Raw genomic sequence first — 21,798 nt, 5'->3', positions numbered from 1 at the left:
TCATGTATATGAAAAAATGGTTAACCATATATTTGAAAAAAAATGTTAAACATGTATAAAAATGTTTTATATATGTACCCAACATGTACAATGTGTTTGAAAAAAGAATAGACGTCAAAAAAATATTCAAAAAAATGATAAACTTGTATAGAAAAATATTCCTGATGTATTAGAAAAAAGGTCATGTGTTGAAAAAAGTTGAAAAGAGAGAAATAAACAAAAGGAAAAAACCCCAAAGAAAACCTGTGAAAACCAGAAAAAAATAAAACCAAAAAGACAAATGAAATGTAATAAATGAATAACAGAAAAAAGGTCGCAACGAGTGAAAAAGCTGATGAAAACCACACAGGGAAAAAACCCCCACTGCTACAGTAAAGGGTCGGCTGACTCCATGCTCACGAGAGCAACGGGCGATTTATAGCTCCTGCAGATGGAGATCGACTGGATTTGATGCTGGAGAGTTCCAGAACATGGCCTAAATAAGTAAATATATACTCCTCACAATGATCATATCAATACAACAACAAAGTAATTTAGATTCTTCATATATATATTTTCTAAAAGGAAAGCAAGCAAGAAATATATTTTCTAAAAGGAAAGCAAGCAAGAAGACCATCCCACGTGTACGCTCGCGCACAACTCCAACTGGAAATCCAAAAAATATCTTATTATGCTATTATAACTTGATAGCACTAGTAAGCGTGCACGTGCAACACACGTATCCTAATAAAATACACTAAAAACATGAACTTTCATCTCCCTTTTTAGCAGAACATTTAAATGTGTGTCACCCAAAATGATTTGAATGCAATAATTTATTTTAGATTAAGTCATAAGTCTTGTTTGACCGGTGAAAGACTTCCATTGTTGAAATGTTGTGATCCCAAAATTCCAAAAACAAAATGAAAAAACCCGCGCATGTAACACACGACCAATACACGTGTCTTCACATAAAATAACGATGACATAAATATATTGTAATTGTTACTTATTACAAACATACTTAAAAATAACAACTAAGGAACATTATCTAGTAATCGCTATTTGATGATGATCCTCTCTGGAAGGTCCATCTTTTGATCCGGTCTATGATGCTTCGTTCTAAGACCGGGATATTGTTTAAAACTTCATTCTCTTCATATTTCAAAATATGAACCAAAAATCGCTTCCTCAGTTCAAAATCATCCTACATATGCATTATATAACATTGTTATTTAAAAAAAGTGTAACGTGTGTAGAAATGAGCATGGTGTCAATACTTACCTTGGGTACTGGAAAATGTAGCGTCCCATCGTGCCATGAGTGCATTAAATTGAAAACCAAATAACCAGACAGGGGACTGCATGTATGAAATGTTACATGCAAGCTGAATGAATCAATTAAGATTGTGATGTATTGACAAGATTCATACCCGTATGAGTTTGTGGGAACAGCATGAACTTTGCATCCCCATATCAAAATGTCGTCCTTGAAGGCAGGGTTTGCAGCTTGGAGTGCAAGGTTTAGATTGTTGGCCATAGTTTCAAGTATATGCTTTCCGAAAGTGGGTATTGAAAGCGGGTCCAAAATAGAGACAACTTTTTTATGTTGGTCCAAGACAAACAATAAAAATAACCCAAGAATATCACGAGGCAATAAAATCTACAATGATACATACATGCATTTAGAAACATATCAATTATTATCATTCATAAGACCAAATAAACAATAAATTTGAATTTAAATCTTACCGTATCACATTCTGAGATATGATACTCATTGCTGTCAGGCCAGCTATCAAACAATTGTGCCAACATAGCGATGTCCATACCATCACGTTGACTTGGGACTCGTGCATAGTGGGACATGGACTACAATATTGTAAGAAAATATTAGTAGAATGAGGCAAAATGTAAAATGTGATTAAAATAACTTACACAGAATCGTAGATCCATATAGTGTACTGGGACGTCTCTAGCAAGCTGGACGTCGTGGCACGCTAGTATCCTCACAACCATGTTAAAACAATCAGCATCCATGTACTCATCATTTTTTAACTTTAATTGTCTCAAGTTTAAACTAATAGGGTAAGGCTGAGAGCTTTTCACCCATTCGCTCCTGTGAAATGGGAATTCTGTCATTATACAAGAGTAATAGGAACAAAAATGAATTGCAAAAATGTGTCTTACTCTAGCATCGGGACATCATCAACCATGGTGATGAACAAGCAAAGTTCATCTATTAAGTCGTCGTTTGTTGGAGTGACAATTGGCGAAAGGATAAATGATTGCGAGATGAGCTCAACTTGTGACGATGAGTTGGATGCTTTAGGTTTGTTAGGAGGTCTTTCGACAATCATACAATCAATGGGATCCGTGTTGGTTTCATCATCATCCAAGTCTCGGTTTCTTATATCGTCATCATTGAATTCCGAGTCGACTAAAATGACAGCTAATTTTGTTCTAAAATCTGTCATGTGAACCTAAAGTGAAGCAGTAATAAGACTTAGTTTTCAAATAATGATACAACACAAAATAATTAGTATCATGATACGATGCTAAATATACCTGTTCAGGAGTGTCGGACAAACCATCTCCCGTGAAGTACTCCATGTAATTTAACATCCAGAGACCACAAGACCACCTTGATGATAAAGAATTTTTGTTATGCTTAATAACAAAAATATTAATAAAAAAATAGTATCATAAAATAATGATGACTAAACCACACTATCATACCAGATACGCTCGTAAAAAAAGAACTAAACAACGTTTGCCGCTAATATAAATCAAATAACCAAAAGGGCTATCAATAAAATAACTAAATTTCTAACCCATATATTTTTTATATATAAATCAAATGAACAAAGTGGTTATCAATAAAAAAATGAATTTGTGAATGCATAATTATTTTGAGAGGAACCCATATAATTATTACTTCACCGAATGGGTTGTCGATCATAGATACAAAAATCAAACAAAAGAGACACGGCCAATGATCCATTTGGTCGATGTACTATTTAATCTGGGTGGCGTAATTATGTGATAGAAAAGCAACCAGAGGTCAGACTGCAAAAGAGAAAAAAAGCAACCAAAGAAACACTAATAAGGAGCAGCCGGTGAAAAGTATAAAAAAAAGAGCAACAGGAAGCCGTCCGTCGCACTATCACTATCTCGATCTCTCCAGTACTTAATCACTTTGCTTTATCCACTCCTCACTTCTTACTCCCCCAGCCGCCTCCTCTGTAGCACGGCGCCAAATCTGCAGCACGCCACATCCTCTCCCGGCACGACGCCGGCCGCCCCCCCCCACCCACCCACCACCACCAGGGCCTCGCCCCGTCTCCTCCTATCCCCTCCAGGGCCTCGCCCCGTCTCCTCCTATCCCCTCCAGGGCCTCGCCCCGTCGGCCCTTATCCCCAGCACGACCTCGCCCCGCCCCCTCCTCTCACCACCGCGGCCTTGCCTCGCTGCCAACCCCGCGGATCTTCCCTGGATCGACTCTGCCGCCTCCATCCTACTGCCCCAGAGGATATCGAGATGTGAGCTGGTCGACACAATTCGGGAGCAGGCATATGGAATTGGATCGAGATCCACTGCGTCATCAAGTCGCTCTGGGAAGGAGTTCGCAGCTCGCGTACGTGCTCTACAGGATCAGCCTAATCTCTCTGTCGCCGCTGTTGTTGGCTTGCAATAGACCAGACTATTTCCAGAGGTCAGTTCATCTATCCTCAAGTAGGCCTTGTCTCCATTCCTCTGCTTTTCATGCAGCTTCAGTTTGTACACTTAGTAGAACACACTTCCTGACCAAATGATGGACAATAACTCTTCCAGGTACCACAAAGTGGTTGATTCAAAGTTCGCACTATTTATATCATAGGTAATGGTAATAGCAATTTCAGTTCTTGTTCTTGATCTCCTGTATAGAGGATGTTATTTTTTTACATTGCTTCTTCCAATTGCAGGATGGTACAGATGGAGAAAAAAATAAGGCATGGAGCTATACCCAAATTTATGCAGGTGCGGAAAGAAACACTTGATCTATGCTCAATTGCCTAATAGTATAACAGAACACGCTCTGCTTCTTCTCCTGTAATATTGCTAGCATAGCTGATACTTCTCCTGTAATATTGCTAGCATAGCTGATAGTACAAGTTAATGCATGGCTGCTTACTCTATTTAGCCCTATGAGTGAATAAAAATAGATTGAAAATCATAACGCATTTTTTATATGCAGCCCAATGAAGTGTATCGCCTTGAGCTCCATTATTTAGGCCAGATCTCATGAGATGTGTTGTGACAATTGCATTGGCATACAATAAGGTAAATAATTGCATTGGCATACCAAATCTCTTGAACAAATGTGATTCAGGAATGCTATGAGTGATAAAATAAACATAATAACATACCAAATGTGCCCTGTTAAGCATAAATGCGATGAGTTCTAGTAGGAGGCGTACCCATCCGTCTGAAGACTGCTCTTAATATATTCTTCTCTTTTCCATGTTGTAACATCTAGATCAATCCACTTATCGGATTTTAATTCCATGTGCTTGGATGCATATTTGAATAAATCCTCTAGTCCTTCTAGCTGTTGTAGCAACAAATGGAAAAAGTATAAGCATCACAAGTGAGAAATAAGAAAAGAAGGTTCTTAGAAAAGATGGGGGAGTAGGACTAAGTACTAACCGTATCAGTGAGGTCCTTGCGGCTCATGTATGGGCCTAGCAAGTCGAGCACTTGAACACATTTTTTTTTGGCATTTATAACACATAAATACGAGTGAATGTCGTCCATGTTTATTGGTAAGTATATCTGAAGAAAATGATTATTTTAGTTGTAGAAGTATGTGGACGAATCGGTCGTTCTTGTTGTAATTCATAGAAATATGTAGAAAAGTAAGACTAACCATATCGTTTTCCAAATACGCTTTGGCTCTGTTTAATACCCATGCTGGTGCAGCATCCATGTCATCTGAGGGCAGATAGCTACCGATCTTCATCATCTTAGAGATGCATGCATTCTCTAAGAACACACTTCCACCTGACCTTACTTGTAGATGCTCCGTAAAAATCATGCAATTTATGTACGTATTTATGACCTACAATTAAAAGTATACATAGTAGATTAGATGGCACATACTTATAATCAAATAGCATCTTCATGTCGTAATATACTTACTTCGTCGCCAACCCATTCTTCGGGAGATAGAAGAGATACTAAATGTCTTTTTTTCATAAATGCGTCGCCGATGCTCACTAAATTTCTTTCTTTACTTGGTTCGGATCTGATTTTTTCTATAACGGACCAATCATCGCCTTGCCACCATTTGTTGACTTGTTTCGTTGTGGGATTCCTGAAAACAATATTAAAAGAATTACCCGTATGTAGGATATAATATAATTATAATAGTTTTGGAAGAAGTAGTTGGAAAAGGAAAGTCACATTTGTATGTTCAGAATCCTTGGCCTCTCTGTTTGCTATGTTTTCTTCAAGAATAGGTGTATATTCTGAGCTCTCCGTGCAATTATTTTCCTCCACTTCATTATTGTTGAGTACTTCACTTGATTCGTCATCTCTCGGTAGCTAAAACACATGGTAGTATAATATTATAACAGATAGAATATCTTTTTGATATGATATTGTACTAAAAAAATTACAAAGTGCTCTTTGGTGTTAGAATTAGAATAGTAATGACACGTGGAAAGAAAACTTGCCTCTGTGGACTCGGGATATGTATCCTCCTGTACGGTTATCACCTCATCAATATGCATATTCTCTGTATCCTCCATAGTAGAGTCTTCTTGTATCACCTGTGCCGACTCATAGTTTGTATCCTCGTCCTCCTTTATGACCTCTTCAACCTGCATATTATCTATATCCTCATCCTTTGCTACATTGTTGATGCCATCCTAACAACCCAAGTATGACACTTTTAGATAGGAAACCTTGCATAGAAAGAACAGAGATATAATATGTCTTTACCATCTCGATAGCATGGACAGTAGTACTGGATCTGGTTGGAGATTGACTCGCATGGGGCACCGGTGACGGAGGCGTAGACATGGACGATGACGATGCTTCACCAAGGGCAGATGTGTGCGGCTCAGTGGAGAGACTTGTTGTGGAGGTAGGTTGGGATGCGGATGAGAGATCGCGAGGGAGGATGGAGGAGAGGTGAAAGTAATGGTATCAGGCAATATAAGGCAGAATCGTGAGAGAAAGGAAACTAGTATCGCGATAATTGGGGACTCCTGATTGCTATCATCCCCGGATTTTTCTGAGGCCCCAGAATCTTATCTTGTGCTTTTTTTATACTCACACAAAATTATTGGAGTTATTTTCGTGGTACATTTTATATGCATAAATATTGTGATTGGCCCACCTTCCTTCTGTAATTGTGGGCTTAATTCAGAAAAGGCACACCCTTTTAATATTTGAGAAACTAATTTTTTCTGTTTCATTTGAAATTCAGCTGTTGTATGGTGGTTGCCTTCTTGTACATGAGCTTGCGACTGTGGGAGATCACGACTTGTTCTTTTGAATTTTTTTGGTTCATCACATGATCCTTCAAGCCAGCCAAGGGGGAGATCAGTGAAGAGGTGAAGTAGAAAATGCTGCACGGAATAGGAGGCATATCTTCAACTGGTTTGATGCATGTTGGAAGAGGTATTCTCGCCCACTGTGGTTATCCACCAGTTTAGTCTGTTACATGACTTATATTCTTTTATGAATATTGTATGCATTATTCTTTTGATTGTTTCTAAAAAAAGAAAGCATGTGAGCTCGTGTGCTATAGATCCGGGAACGTCCTATTTGCAACATAGTAGTAAAAATGCCTTTTAACTTCAATATATTCCAGGAATCTCAGTCTTTTGCAGTTTTCGTTACAAATAGATTATATAACATCTCACATAGGCATTCAAGAATATATTCCAGGAATCTCAGTCTTTTGCAGTTTTCGTTACAAATATATCATAGAGCATCTCACTTGGGCATTCAAGAACATGTTTAACAGAAAGTAATTTCGAAGGGAAAATGTAGATAGTACAGGATACAGCACAAAGCGTTCCTTATTATGTATGATCTGACACCATGTCGTAGCATCATTCGACCATGTTCTTCTCTTCCATACAGGTTTACAAGTTGCACATGTGGAGACCAGTAACCACAGCAAAGCCTCAATTATCCTGAACAAGAATATTTCTCAAACCTGATCAACAAAAAATGTGAAGTGATTAGTGGATGACATGAGATACGGCTACAAAAATGATAAGCTTGTAAGGAGCTAGTTTCATAAGCTGGTTTTCAAAGCGAACATAGTATGTGAAAAGAAATAATGGAATAATGCACCTGCCTCATCTCTCCAAAACATCTCTATAGACAATGTTCTTGGTGCTTTTCCCGGATTTATCAACATCCTTGTTTGGCTTGGCCAAAATCCGTGTCGTCTCTCTCGACACTCCTCTTGACAATGCAACATATAGCTGCCCATGTGAGAATACTGGCTCGGGAAGGTAAATGCCGACATTTGGGATGGTCTGACCCTGTGCCTTGTTAATTGTCATGGCAAAACTCAGGCGGATGGGGAACCGTTTTCTCTTAAGTTTGAAAGGAAGTGAGATGTCCTCTGAGGGTGACATAGGGATCCTAGGTATAAACACCCTCTTTCCAGCATGCTGACCACCAACAATCTCCGCATCGATTGCATTATCCTGAAAGGCTCTGATCATAAGCCGTGTTCCATTGCATAGACCATTATGAGGGTCGAGGTTCCGGAGCAGAATGACTGGACAGTTGACCTTTAATTTCAAAACATGCGGGGGCAAGCCATTTGGTGTGATTGAGTTCAAAAAATCAATTGTGTAATTATTCTGCAAGTCATCCTCAATTGAGTCAAAACTATGGTATAACTTTTCTTCGCCTGGAAACCTGGAGATCATTTTGTCATTCAGGTCATCGACATGATCGTTCTTGGTTGAAAGAATAGCACGTGCACTCATGTACTCTCTCGATCTAGCATTGGCCTGCAAAGATGGGAAGACATTTTCGATGAGCATGTTAATAGCTTTTTCATCCACGGTATAGCCAATGACAATGTCCTCAGGGAGACGGACATAATCGTCGCCAATTGTCTCTTCAGTTTCATTGCCTATCCTTAGTAGGTATTCTGAGAACCAAGGATCAGCCTGTGCCCGCATATTGCGCGTGAGACGTATCTTGCGGGTCTTCTCCCAAAGATAGGATCTCAGAAGTGTAGCATCCGTTATTTGTGCTCTTGTCCCACGTGTCACAACGGGTAGGACCTGCCTGAAATCACCACCAAAGACAACAACCTTTCCTCCAAACGGCAAAGAACATTCCATTATATCCTGTAGTGATCTATCAAGCGTCTCAACTGCTTGTCGTTTTGTCATAGCGACTTCGTCCCAAATTATCAGGGACGCCTGTCTAAGCAACTCCGCTGTACCACTCTGTTTTGTGAAACCGCACATACTGTTGTCAGTGAGCTTGATTGGAATTTTGAACCGGGAGTGTGCTGTGCGTCCTCCAGGCATTATCGACGCTGCAATACCAGATGTAGCAGTTGCGATCGCGATTTCGCCCATGGAACGCACCTTTGCTAGCAATGCCTTGTACAAGTACGTCTTCCCAGTTCCTCCTGGACCATCAACAAAGAATATCTGGCTTTTTTTGTTCATCACATGATCCATTATGTCATTGAAACCAGCTAGCTGCTCATTGTTCAAACTGCTAAGTAGATCTAGATGTTCTGTGTCCGTGGTGATTTGCCTCTCCTCTGTTACCTCTTTGTACTCACTGTCATAAGAACCATCGGTCTCAACCAGATCCGGAAGTCCATAGCTCTTAATATCCTTTCCCATGGATTGCAACATATCCCTAATATCTCGAAGGACCATCTGCTCAAGTACCGACTCATTGGATTCATTACGACTGTAGTCCTCACACATTGATGGTAGATGTTTATCCCACAATTGTCGTATTTCCGTTGCCTCGCAAAATACCAATATAGTTACAAACAACCGTCTTAGGGCAGAAGGCATCTGAAATGTGGCTGCCTCTGTCATGCAATCATCAAGAGTCTTGTCGTGCTCAATGAGGCCTAAGTGCTCACATGCCTCTCTAAAGGAAGTGCATAGGTTGCCATTTACTGTTTTTAAATGATCAAAAGAAGTGGCACCTTGAACATGACTTAGCAGCACACGCAAGTAGTACCTCTCTCCTTCAGCAGGGTGTGCATACACAAGTCTTCCAATCTGTGATCTGTTATTTCTTCTCTTCTGCCACTTCTTTTTTCCAGCTATCCATCTATAATGCTCTGGAAACTCTCTGTACAACAATTTCTGTGCTTGCGGATTCCTCCGGTTCATCTCAAAGTACTCGGTAAGCATGGACCTGGATGAAGATGGTCGAGCGACAACATCTTCAAGATTTTCACCAGCTTTAAATGCAATTGTATGCATGTTCGGCAAATGAAGCTGGAGCTGCAGCACTGATGGACTGACACCAAACATTTTGAAACCAAAAATCCTGTAAATAGCCTCTGGAGGAGATACGTAGCGTGCATCCCTATATTGTCGGATTTCATTGATGATTCCACCATCATTGATTATGTCCTGCTCGAATGCAAAGGACGTCCGATCGTGGCCTTTATAGATGTACTTGAACAAATACTTGACTGCCTTGATGCTCGAGCATGCTTCCACATTAATGTGGCAGTTATATCGCATAAGCAAAGAAGGGTTGTAAGGGACCACCCATCTATTGTCCAAATTCGCTCCTCTGATCCTAACTCCACGCCCATCATCCCTCCTCCGATAGATGGGATAAGAGTCTTTCCCTTGTTGTGTGGCATCAGTGCATCACAAAAATCTCGCGGATAATGAAACCTACACTGTCCCTCAATCATGCAAGGACAACTCTTTTTCAACTCACCACAGGGTCCGTGCAGCATGTGTTTGACGACCAGGTCATGCAGAACGGGGTGTTTCTCTTTGTCAGGTATCTCTGCGGATATCACCCGATCATAGTCATCTGGGGATGCTAACTTGCTTTTTGTTTTCATGATTAAAAGTATATGCTCATGAGGAAGGCCTCGTTTCTGAAACTCCGTGACATGTACATAAGCTGCGACTTCTCCGAAATGCTTACCCTGAACATACGGCATCGGGGGCCTGAACATACGGCATCCAACGATTCCAACCAGTCTCCCCACGTGGTAAAAACAGTGGATATGACAATGGGTCATAGCAACCATAGTATGCTCTAAATATAGAGTGGTCGGTCTCCTTTTTTGGCATGCACGACAACACTCCTGTCAAAATAGTTTTGTGGATCACCCCCTTCAACCCATATCGCTGCCACCTGAGAAGTCGTTGGGGCATTGTACCTACGTTGATCCAACTTGATATCTGTGTTTAGTGAGATCTTGTACTCATCTAGATTCGGAACAGACCCAAGGCTCTTGAAAGCCTGTGCATAAGGGTTCTGCTCTAGTATTCCCAGAATTTTCCGTATGAGATCTATATCTAGATCTGGAGACCTATTAGTCCTGTGCCCCAAGTTATGATCTGTATCATAAATATAGAGTTGCAAATGCCTAGGGCCATTATCAGCCGGCACCAGCTCATCAAGAGCGTGGTACAACCCCCCACAAGCACGAAAGGTATATACGCCGGTTCTTGCTGCAGTGCTTACTCGACGATCAAGGGTGACTCCAAGACTTGTGAATGAGAAGTGAGAGTTGAAATACCGAATATTGTCTCGAAAATGTTTAGCATCGTCATCACGTTGACTTGTGAACAACCGTTTCAACTCGTCTGGGACCTCGGGAGTAAATAAATCTACTTTCCCCTTTCTGCAACAAAATGCAGGTCCCTCGTATTGAAACCGCAATGCTCCACAGTGGAGACAGTCCCTAACTTTTCTAAGGACATGGTGATTTTTGGGAAGGTTAATGTAAGCCCTATCATTAGGATCATTTGTTGGTGTTCCATCAGTGTGACGTCGTTCAACTCGGTAGGATTCAAAGTCAACATCTGGATTGGAATATGAAGATTAATTAATATTTTGTTCTGCAGAAAAGACAGTATTATACTATATATGGAAACTCATGATAGCAATATGGTACCTTGGTGGGCGAACATCCTAGCTTCTTCATCAGGCTCAACATATTCAGTTTCAATAAGATTTTCAACTCCCAAGCAGTCTATATAGTAGACAAATATTAGTTATAAGATATCCTAAAATAAACATAGAACCGTAAATGCATTTATGTGTACCATCCATATTTGTTGTGTTGCCATCGGGCTCCAGTATTCCATATGCATCATCGTCGTGGTCGTTGCCTGACAACATATGTTGCAAAATGGGCAAGTTTCAGCGTTGAATGAAAGGCATGAACCAAGAAGTAGTCAATGAAAGCACCATTATAATTGTTGACTTGATTGTGTCCACGTGACGACGCAGTGACTATGTTGTCTCGCCTCATCATCCTTCCAATGGTTTGTCTCTGGTACATATCATTTGTGTGGAGCCAATCACAATCTTCATTAGCTACAGAAACATCGAGTGAATCTCAGTTAGGAAATCTAATATAAGAAATACAGTGTTTCATGTAGCTGGCATCACCTGTATCAGATTGGTTTTGTTCTCCGGTTGTAAGCACTACTGTAGATTTGGCTGCACGACGTTTGTCACGTAGGCTTTGCAATATCTCTTCTTTATGTTGCTCATACCGGGCATTTTCCCTCTGCCTCTTCAGTGCTTGTTTTTCTTCTGTATAGTAAGTGTGAATTAGGTTCAAGAGAACTTGAGCAACATAGGTTTATACTATGTACGATGTATGTGTGCATTATGTATGATTGTTAATATGAGCCAGAAATGATTACCATACGAACTGCTGCATCTGTAGGCTTGAAGTGGCGGTCGTAACACAGTAAGTTGGGAGGACTCAATGGCAGAGTTAATATTATCAACATTTTCCTTGTTAGACCCGACAGTATCTGGTGTTGTTAGTTCACATGGACCATGAAGTGGAGTCTGATCACTCATTACCACATCAACAGGTATGCCTGCATCAAAATTGTATTACCAAAGTCAGCTGCTGACACACAAAAGCCGGTAGTATGTCTGGATGTAGGAGAACACATGACCTTCCACAACTGGTGTGTGTCGTTGCTGGGTGATAGCAGACTGCGCACTGGGCATCCCCACAGTGTCAAAACCTGTCGAAAGGGACTTTTAATTAACATGTCTTTAGATGTGATTAATGAAATGTATGATAGAGAACAGAGAAAATTGAGTAACCAGGCGACATGGCCACGGGTGGCTTAGATGGAGTGTTGGTTCCATTTAAAATAGCGGGCATAGCTTTCTTACGATCCCTTGCCTCCTTTCTTTTTTTCAATATTGCATCCCTGTTTAGTGCAAACCTCTCCCTTTCCCTCTGTCTCTTTAGTTCTTTTGGATCTGTTTTTTGACCTGCGACGCAATAACATAGTCGGTACTTACATGATCTTAGTAGGTAAGAGTAGGTGATATATGTATTTACCTGAACTGTCGTTGTTTGTCAGGTCCTCAAAGGGAGTACGTACCCCACTACGCTGAGATCCGGACATACTGTCTTCTCAATGGCTCCTGTTATGAAACACTTCTGAACCCTGCCTGAACTTAGTGTGCTATGCAAATCATGATGCACTGTAAGTATAAAATTACACGTTGTCAGATTAAAAGAGCAATTCCTTTTGTCTTATGTCTGACCAAAAGACGTGCAAATTCAGTTGATCTAACCTGTGCACTGCCAAACCTGGCTACAGGGGTGATGACACCGGAGGTAAGGCAGCGCGCCGGGTCAAGGACGTCGCTGACACCGGGGGCGAGGGCGGCGTCGTGACGACGGCGTATTGAGGAGAGTTAGGGCTGCAAGGCGGGTCGAGGACGTCGCAGAGACCAGGGGCGAGGGTCGCGTGCCAAGGGCGGCCGGGCGGGGCGGGGCGGAGCGAGGACGGCGGGACGGCGTGCCGACGTGAGGTTCGTGGCGTGGTGGCGTTGATTGCGGAGATAGGGCATTATTCGCTGGATGGAGTTGTTATCGTTGGGATGTGTAGGAGCCTGGACGTGGGAGTCTGCCGGCAGAACATTTCGTTTGAACCGTCGATCTGTTTGTATTATGGTTGATGAAACGTGGACTGTTGGATGGTAGTTAGTGGGTATGATCGGACGTCTTGGGTAATCCTGTGTGCACTTTTTCGTGTGGATGTAGGGGAAGTAACGTTTGGTCTTTTAATAGTAGTATAGATACATCACCACCAATGAGCATTTGGCAAGAATGGTGGGGGGAGAACCCCGCCGATCTCCCTCTCCTTCCACTCTTTTATCACCACATCACCCTCTCCACTATCTCCTCATATTTATAAGTAATCTTGCTGGGATCTTTTCAAGCACTAAAACAGAAAAGCTCCCCTACGTACACTGATACAATTCCTAATCAATCAAACCACTACAAGATTTAAAAAAATTAACGTAAGAAGGAAGAACAAAGCTCCTCATGTCGGCCGAGCTTGTACTTGTACATGAGTGTACAAGCATCCCACGCTCTGAAGGGGCCACCAATGAATTTTCTTTCATCCACCACCTTGACATATACCAGTTGATCGCTATAATATCCGGCCACCCTCCGTTAAAGCAATAATTGTATACGGATGTTATGTGTCTTTCTCCTTTCAGCAGCGCTTAAAGTCTGAAGAATCTTCAGTTCAGAAGGTTGCGTTCCAGATAGTGTTCGCACTCTCGCCGCAGCGCCGATGGACCTCCTTGATCCGATCCGCCGACTTGCAGATGCCGCTGCAGCTCCAGTCAAACGACGCAGCACACACGTTCCCCGCCTGAGCCTTCCGTTCACAGTCTGCACAATTGTGACATGAACAGTTAGCTCAAATATGTCCGAATTTTGACTGAAAAAGTGATCTTCTTTCTATACTGATAGGTCTATGTAGAAGAGTTTTCTGTCAGATGTCATCAAATTTTAGTTCACATCGACGAATACTCAGCATATTTGTCATTACACTTCACCGAAGAAACTGTACCTGAGGCGACGTGTTAGTTTAAGAAAAAAAAAAGGGAAAGATGAGATGTCTAATGTCCGGAAAGACTGATGGCACACGAGGAACCCTAACAACAACGTCGAGAAGCACATGCTTATGACAGCTGATACCACACCTACTTACTGAAGTTGACTGCCAACCGCTCCAGATCCGAACTACATACACATTAAAGAATACTTACGCTGCCTTGCGGAATGATTGCATACACATTAAAGATATTAATCAGCAGCCACATACAGGCGGTAGCCGACTGGCATGTTATGTTACCACCGACGAATTCGTCTCAAAGAGGACGCAATTCAGTACCTGGATGCGTGCCGCAGCAGAGCCGGCGATCGTCGACGTGCTCGGCATCTACTCCGATGAACCAGGCCCCTATCGACACATCCTCGTTGGCATATTTGTGGAGAACATGCCTGAAATGTCGCCATCCAATCATCAGGGTTAGGTTATATATGGTCAGCGATGCGATGGGCAGGTGTTGACTTGTGCGTAGAAAATTCAGTCAGTCGGCACAAGAAGGGAGCACAAAAAACATTCTTAACATTTGCTTACTGGTTGATTGATATGTAGGAGGCCAGATCCTTGGAGATGGCGTACAGCTGACCGCTCGCGTGCCGGAAGTACTTGTTTCCCCACTCGCCGAATTTCCAGTACTCCGGCTCATGGTATTTCACACCCCTGAAACGGCCAACAACTTCATCTCAGCAGCTGCTGCAAGGGAACCAATGCAAGAAGAAAGGCGTCGTAGCAGTGGCGAGCGAGCTTACTCCTGAGCGAGGACCGGGCCTGATTTCATGCAGCCGATGTAGGCTCGGGGCTTGGAACGATGCCTGGCCAATATGCCTCCAAGAGTTGCTGCAGTTTATACGGTCGAATCTCGTCAACACACACACCAGTGAGACAGCTTCATTTAAATGAACAGTGTACTATCTTTTGGACCTCCAAGATCTGCAATAATGTAGCACAGACCTATGTTTACATGCACATCATCGTCCACCTTGACGAAGTACTCTGCGTCCCACGTGGAGACGGCTTTGGCGAAGTAGGATTTCGTCTTCGCTGCGAGCTCCAGGTACCCTTCAACGTGGTCCTGCATGACAGTATGAGTGACTGTTAATACTGCTGTACTACGGCTACATACAATCATCAGTCAGTACTGTGCTGTGCGTTCAAAGGAAGTTACCAGCCTCAGGAAGTCGCCATGCTCTCTGTCTTCCGCGTCAATTGCTCTGTCCAGTATCCCGCCAGATGTTGCACTGGAAAGGGCAAGTTTCAGATGTCAGTAATCTGAATTTATGGTTGGGTTAACATAGATTAACCATACAAAATGTCAAAGTGCACTGCTTTTTTTTATAAAGGCAATGCATGATCGATGGACTAACCTATGACCTATGACGAAACGGATGATGATGCCCTTCTCCTCTTCCATCTTCCTTCTTTTCTCCCCTGCAGTAAATCCGGCAAAGCAGGTCAGGGGACACATCACACAAGGTCGGTGCCGAGGCAGCGAAAAGCAGCTCATGGAATTTTTGTTACGAGGAAGTATCTTAAGGCAGGAACAAGAAACTGCAAGAACCTTGAGGCATCCATGTGGCGCGAACTGAATCTCGCCGCTTCCGGCTGCTGAACGCGGTGTTGATGCCGATGACCATGAAGTACTTCCGTTTTGCCGCCGGTTCCGACGACGGTACGCCGCCGTTGAGGATAGAGTCCTGCGTCGCCTTGGCCGAGGCTAGCTCCATTTCCAAGTTTGATATTGTCTTGTCCAGCGTCCTGATGGCACAAGGAATTATTTGTAAGCCTCCACTCAACACTTCAGTGTGGTCTCAGAATTTCTAGGTAGAATGAAAATGATCTACTGTTTCGACACTTGGTCTACTTACTGTATAGCATCTTCAGTTCTTTGGACTTGCCCAACATAGTCTTTTGGCTCGTTATTGATCTATTGTATTTTCAAAAGAAAGGAGGGATCAGTGATCACATCACACAAGCGAAAGTCGGCAATCAGACATGACAAGTGGAAGGATATATGTATGCTTACGCTTTTGAGCGCACAATCACTAGAAGAGACGAGATTCATTTTGTCCAATTCGAGGGCCGACCTCCTGATGATTTCTTTGGATTCCGGGACGGTCCACATCCTGCATCATCAACCAGCAAATAAAATTTACAGCGCCGAACAGAGTCATTTGCGATAGCAAGAGCCTAAACATTAGAAAACACCAGAAAAACGGAAGAAGAGTACTTGTAGCTGTTCGTGATCAGCTAGTAAGCCACTGCCGAATTTTTTTATCGGATCAAGTACCCCCAAAAGTGAAAGTGATTATACTTTTACTACTACTAGTACTACTTAGCCAAACCACTTGTGTTCTTCCGGGTGGTGGGGCTGGGGCAACAGAAACCGAACCACTATGTTGTTTTTTTTTGAAACGGAGGAACCACTATGTTGTCGGCGACAGGTAGACTGGTGGCAGATGCTGGGCGGGCAGTTCGCGCTTAATGGCCCTGTGGCCTGCTAGCGATGCAAGATCTTGAGACATAAAGAAGCAACTCATCCGCCAGTGAAGTACACCGCGGGGTACAGGCCCCCGGAATTCCACGCTCACGACTCCGGTGGGAGTACGCTACAGCAACAGTCGTGCGGACAGAGAGAGGGGTACGCCAGCTATAGTATTGGTGGTCGCCCTGGGGCCTGTGGGTGGGTACTGGGTAGTACTCGCCTGGCCCTTGGAAAAAATGGGGTGAGGTGATCACAGGGAAGTCGATAAACCAATGGGATTCGGTGATTTTGCAGAGGACTCTGCTCGAGACGGAGACATTCGCTAGGACATGATTGGAATTAGCTGCTGCAAATTTATTCTGCGTGTGTGCAAGCGGCCTAAGAAGCCTAATAACAGGCAGAACGTACACGGGCGGGCATTGTTCATGGCTATCTGGAGCTCATCAAGAACTCAAGGCAGGTCCAAGGAGACAAGCACGAATATGCAAAGAAAAGAAGAAACTGAGCGGTCCAAGCAAAACTGCATGCAGAAACGTCAGAGCGATCGAAACTTGATGAACCATCCAAGCGAACTCACAGAAAATCAGGAGCGGGAAAGAAGAAGGAGAAGAGGAGGAGGAGGAAGAAGAAGCATGGTGTGCACCTGTTGGTGAAGATGAGGCCGACGAAGAAGCTGCTGAGGCAGAGCAGAGAGGTCCATTTCCGGGAGATGGTGCCCCTGAACAGCAGCTCGTCCCCTCCTCCCGACCCCCTCGTCATCTCCCTCCCTCTCTCCCGCTCTCTCTTCCCCTCTCCGCAACACCAAGCCCGGGTCACCTAATGCTGCTCAGGGCCGCTTTACTCTGGGGGAAAGCATGATCACACTACAGAAACTTCAAGCCGAGCATCAAGAATCTAATGGTCCCTGCTTCCACTCCACCTCCACCTCCCGCTGCTCTCGCTCTCACTTTTGTGAGGCGCAAGTCTCCCTCCACCTTGCTTCCCTCTCCGGATTCCTGCCCGGGTTCGCTCCGAGTGGCCGGTGTCTTTGAAGTGAAGGGGAAGGGGAAGGGGAGCGCGAGGAGGAGGACGCACCAACTGCGGGCGGGCGTGCGTGCGATCTCCGATCTGTGATGCGTGTGGGTGAGCCAGCGAGCGGGCGGTGTGGAGTCCGAGGGAGGCAAGGGATCTCGCGCCCGCCCAGATTTATTCGGCAGCGCTTGTCTGGGGGCAGGGCGCGCACCGGCCCGGCTTAATCTGGTGGTTATCTTCTTGGTTTAAACTTTGGGTCTTGGTGGATTATAGAATTATTACTGTCACTGGCATGTCAGCATTAACGCCCGGGTAAAGTTAGTTGGATTGTGAAGGGTTTGGACTGGTGGGGACAAGTTGTAAATTTGGCTCTTCCATGGTCAAGTCAAACCCTCAGCTTTGTGTTTATCTTCCGGAAATTTTATAGTGCAAATGATTGGTTTTGGAGAATCTCTGCCTACTGTTACTGTAAACTGTACTTTGGGTCCCGTGTTTTTTTGTTAACTTTGGGTGTCGTGTTTTTTTATAACTCCCTCCGCCTTTTTATACAAGACACTTCAATTTTTTATGTCTAACTTGGAGAATTATTTTTTATCAATAAAATGTGAGGTGTATGCCATAAAAAGTACTATATTTCTTTACAGAGGGAGTATATGCCATTGGATGTACGTTTCAAACAACTTATGGATGATATAGTTTTGATGACGTATAACCCACATTTTGTTGACGAAAATTACAAGTCAAAATTTGATACGAAAAATGAAGTAGGGTATAGAGAGGATTTGTTTTACATTTTTAGAACGGACATTTTTGTTGTCCTAGTGTCACATTAAGAGGATAAAAGTGGTTACGATAATTTCCGACGAACACCATTTTTGAATAATGTTTTATAGGATATGGTAAGAGATTTTTAAGTCCGATTTTGGGGATTTCAAGGCAATGTTCATGATTTGAGGATTTTGTAGAGGCAAGTCACACCTAACGGATATAGATACGAGATTTCACATAGTGAATGTTTTACCCATGTTCAACCCCTGTCATAGGGGAAATACCCTGTTTCTGCATGGATGTGTTTCTCTCTTGTGTGAGCTGAGTTATTACAGAGGAATTGCCTAGCTTGTAGACTTGAGTGAACATGTCTATGTCTCGCGCCCTTCCAACCTTATATACTACGGTGAGACGGTGGAGTTACAAGGGTTGTTATGAGCTATGGCGCAGTAATCACCAAAATGGTGGCAGTTACACATGGAATTAGCAGGTTGCCGTAAGAGTAATCTTGATGGCGTCGCGGGTAACATTCGACTTGATTGACCACGTCTTGGTCACGTCGGAAGGACATTGTGGTGTTTTATCGATGCCGGCCCGACCGAGCGATTCTCCTGATGAAGGCTAGGGCCATAGGCCATGCTGGGCCGAATCCTTGTCATGGGCCTACCCTAGGGGAATCATGCCATCAATAGCCCCCCCCCCCCCCCCCCCCCCGAGTTCTTCAAGGTATTTGGGATGGCACCGACTCCTTGGATGAGGAAGGTTCCTGTGGGGAAACCGACTGCGGTCATGATTGGGTCGCCTAAAGAGAGGCCTAGATGCAATTAATCGAAAAAGGACAAGCAGTTTATAATAGACTTAGTGATACCGAATACGCTTAGAAGGGAATTTGTCTTATGGCTTGTCAGGAAGCGTATCAAAAATTCTGAGTGATCTCGAGGAATGCCTATGCTTATCCGAGTGGGTCGTTGCTAGCTTTGGACTTGAGGAGGTGCATACCGTTGATCACCATCTTCAGAACTAAGTCATCAGATTTAGACATTTGATTGGGAAATCAAGTTGTGTCATCAGGATGTTGAGTCCGTACTTTGCCTTAGCATTGCAGAGTGATCTAGAACTCACCGAGCCAGTCATGGATGCCTTTTCCTGGAGGGCGGTGATTGCCTAAGTAAATTGATTGGGCGTGGAGATGTATAACGTTGACGAACTACTTGGAGGGTACGTAAAGTGGAGCCCTTGCCTGGTTCATCGACTGCGTATCTCGCCGCTTGATCTAGTCGAGCTTTCAGTCCAAGCGACTATTAGACTACGTGATTGGTGACAGTCGTGAGACGGAATTGATGGAAATATGCCTTGGAGGCGATAATAAAGTTGTTATTATTATATTTTCTTATTCATGATAAAGGTTTATTATTCATGCTAGAATTGTATTGACCGGAAACTTAAACACATGTGTGAATACATAAACAAATACCGTGTCCTTAGTGAGTCTCTACTAAACTAGCTCGTTGATCAAAGATGATTAAGGTTTCCTAACCATAAACATGAGTTGTCATTGGATAACAGGATCACATCATTAGAAGAATAATGTGATGGACAAGACCCAACTGTTAGCATAGCATACGATCGTTCAGTTTATTGTTACTGCTTTCTTAATGTCAAATACATGTTTCTTCGACCATGAGATCATGCAACTCTCGGACTCTGAAGGAATTCCTTGTGTGCCATCAAACGTTACAACGTAACTGGATGATCATAAAGGTTCTCTACATGTATCTCTGAAGGTGTCTATTGAGTTGGTATGAATCGAGATTGGGATTTATCACTCCATATGACGGAGAGGTATCTCTGGGCCTCTCGGTAATATAACATCACAAGAAGCTTGCAAGCAAAGTGAGTAAGGAGTTAGTTACAGGATGATGTATTATGAAACGAGTAAAGAGACTTGCCCATAACGAGATTGAACTAGGTATGGAGATACCGACGATCGAATCTCGGGAAAGTAACATACCGATAGATAAAGGGAACTACGTATGTTGTCAAAAAGGTTCGACCGATAAAGTTCTTCGTAGAACATGTAGGAACCAATATGGGCATCCAGGTCCTACTATTGGTTATTGACCGGAGAAACGTCTCGGCCATGTCTACATCATTCTCGAACCCGTAGGGTCCGCACGCTTAACGTTCGTTGACGATATAGTATCATATGAGTTATGTATGTTGGTAACTGAATGTTATTCGGAGTCCTGGATGAGATCACGGACATGACGAGGAGCTCCAGAATGGTCCGGAGGTAAAGATTGATATATGGGATAATAGTGTTTGGTCTCCGGAAGGGGTTTCAAATGTTTCTCGAAATGTTCCGGTGCGAGAACACTTTGTTTGGGCCAATGGGTAAAGCTCATGGGGCTTTTGGAAGGTGCAAAAGAAAGTTTTGTGGAGGCCAGGGGCCAGATGCCGATGACCCTGGCGTCTGGTCCTGGAGTCCGAGAAGGACTCTTGCCTTGCAGGCTAAATCGACTTTGAGGAGGCTCTTTCTCCAATAAACGACCCCAGGGCTCAACATATAAATAGAGGGGCGGGGCTAGCAGCAGGAACACATCAAGATTCACCCACCCATGTGCCGGCAACCCCACCCCCTCTAGTTTATCCTCCGTCATAGTTTATGTTGTGCTTGGTGAAGCCCTATGGAGATTTTTCTTCACCATCACTGTCACCACACCATCGTGTTGCCGGAACTCATCTACTACTTCGACTCTCTTGCTGGATCGAGAAGGCAAGGACGTCATCGAGATGAACGTGTGCTGAATGCGGAGGTGTCGTACGTTCGGTACTTGATTGGGACAGATCGTGAAGGTGTACGACTACATCAACCGCGTTGATAAATGCTTCCGCTTAGCAATCTGCAAGGGTATGTAGATGCTCTCTCCATCTCGTAGCTATACATCTTCATGGATAGATCTTGCATGTGCGTAGAAATTTTTTGTTTTCCATGCAACATTACCCATTAGTGGCATCATGAGCCAGGTCTATGCGTAGATGATATGCATGCGTAGAACACAAAGGAGTTGTGGGTGGTGATGTTCATACTGCTTACCACCAACATCTTATTTTGATTCGGCGGTATTGTGGGATGAAGCAGCCCGGACCAACCTTACATGTCCACGTACATGAGACCGGTTCCACTGACTGACATGCAACTTGTTTTGTATAAAGGTGGCTGGCGGGTGTCTGTTTCTCCTAATTTAGTTGAATCGAATTTGACTAAGGCTGGTCCTTGCAGAAGGTTAAAACACCAAACCTGATAATCACCGTTGTGGTTTTGGTAGGTAAGAACGGTTCTTGTTAGTTTCCTGTGGCAGCCACATAAAACTTGCAACAACAAAGTAGAGGACGTCTAACTTATTTTTGC

General features: G+C 43.3%; 2 protein-coding genes across 2 annotated transcripts; both read right to left on the bottom strand.

The window, feature by feature from the left end:
- Nucleotides 1–12,098: 12,098 nt before the first annotated feature.
- Nucleotides 12,099–12,683, bottom strand: LOC123153419 (uncharacterized). Its single transcript, XM_044572551.1, has 3 exons — nucleotides 12,553–12,683; nucleotides 12,309–12,482; nucleotides 12,099–12,226 (listed from the first exon to the last, which is right to left on the bottom strand). Exons 1-3 carry the CDS (start codon nucleotides 12,617–12,619, stop codon nucleotides 12,099–12,101), a joined length of 369 nt encoding a protein of 122 aa, XP_044428486.1. The 5' UTR covers nucleotides 12,620–12,683.
- Nucleotides 12,684–13,260: 577 nt separating this feature from the next.
- Nucleotides 13,261–17,789, bottom strand: LOC123147724 (probable beta-1,3-galactosyltransferase 2). The gene is made up of 11 exons (XM_044567022.1): nucleotides 17,251–17,789; nucleotides 16,149–16,248; nucleotides 15,991–16,049; nucleotides 15,684–15,880; nucleotides 15,490–15,553; nucleotides 15,291–15,363; nucleotides 15,077–15,197; nucleotides 14,875–14,962; nucleotides 14,660–14,785; nucleotides 14,411–14,520; nucleotides 13,261–13,905 (listed from the first exon to the last, which is right to left on the bottom strand). Exons 1-11 carry the CDS (start codon nucleotides 17,364–17,366, stop codon nucleotides 13,757–13,759), a joined length of 1,203 nt encoding a protein of 400 aa, XP_044422957.1. The 5' UTR covers nucleotides 17,367–17,789; the 3' UTR covers nucleotides 13,261–13,756.
- Between the last annotated feature and the right edge of the window lie 4,009 nt (nucleotides 17,790–21,798).

The sequence above is a fragment of the Triticum aestivum genome, chromosome 7A (genome assembly GCF_018294505.1).
Source record: "Triticum aestivum cultivar Chinese Spring chromosome 7A, IWGSC CS RefSeq v2.1, whole genome shotgun sequence".
Lineage (NCBI taxonomy): Eukaryota > Viridiplantae > Streptophyta > Magnoliopsida > Poales > Poaceae > Triticum > Triticum aestivum.
Note: the sequence above shows the minus strand (reverse complement) of the source record. Positions and strands in the feature narration are given on the sequence as shown.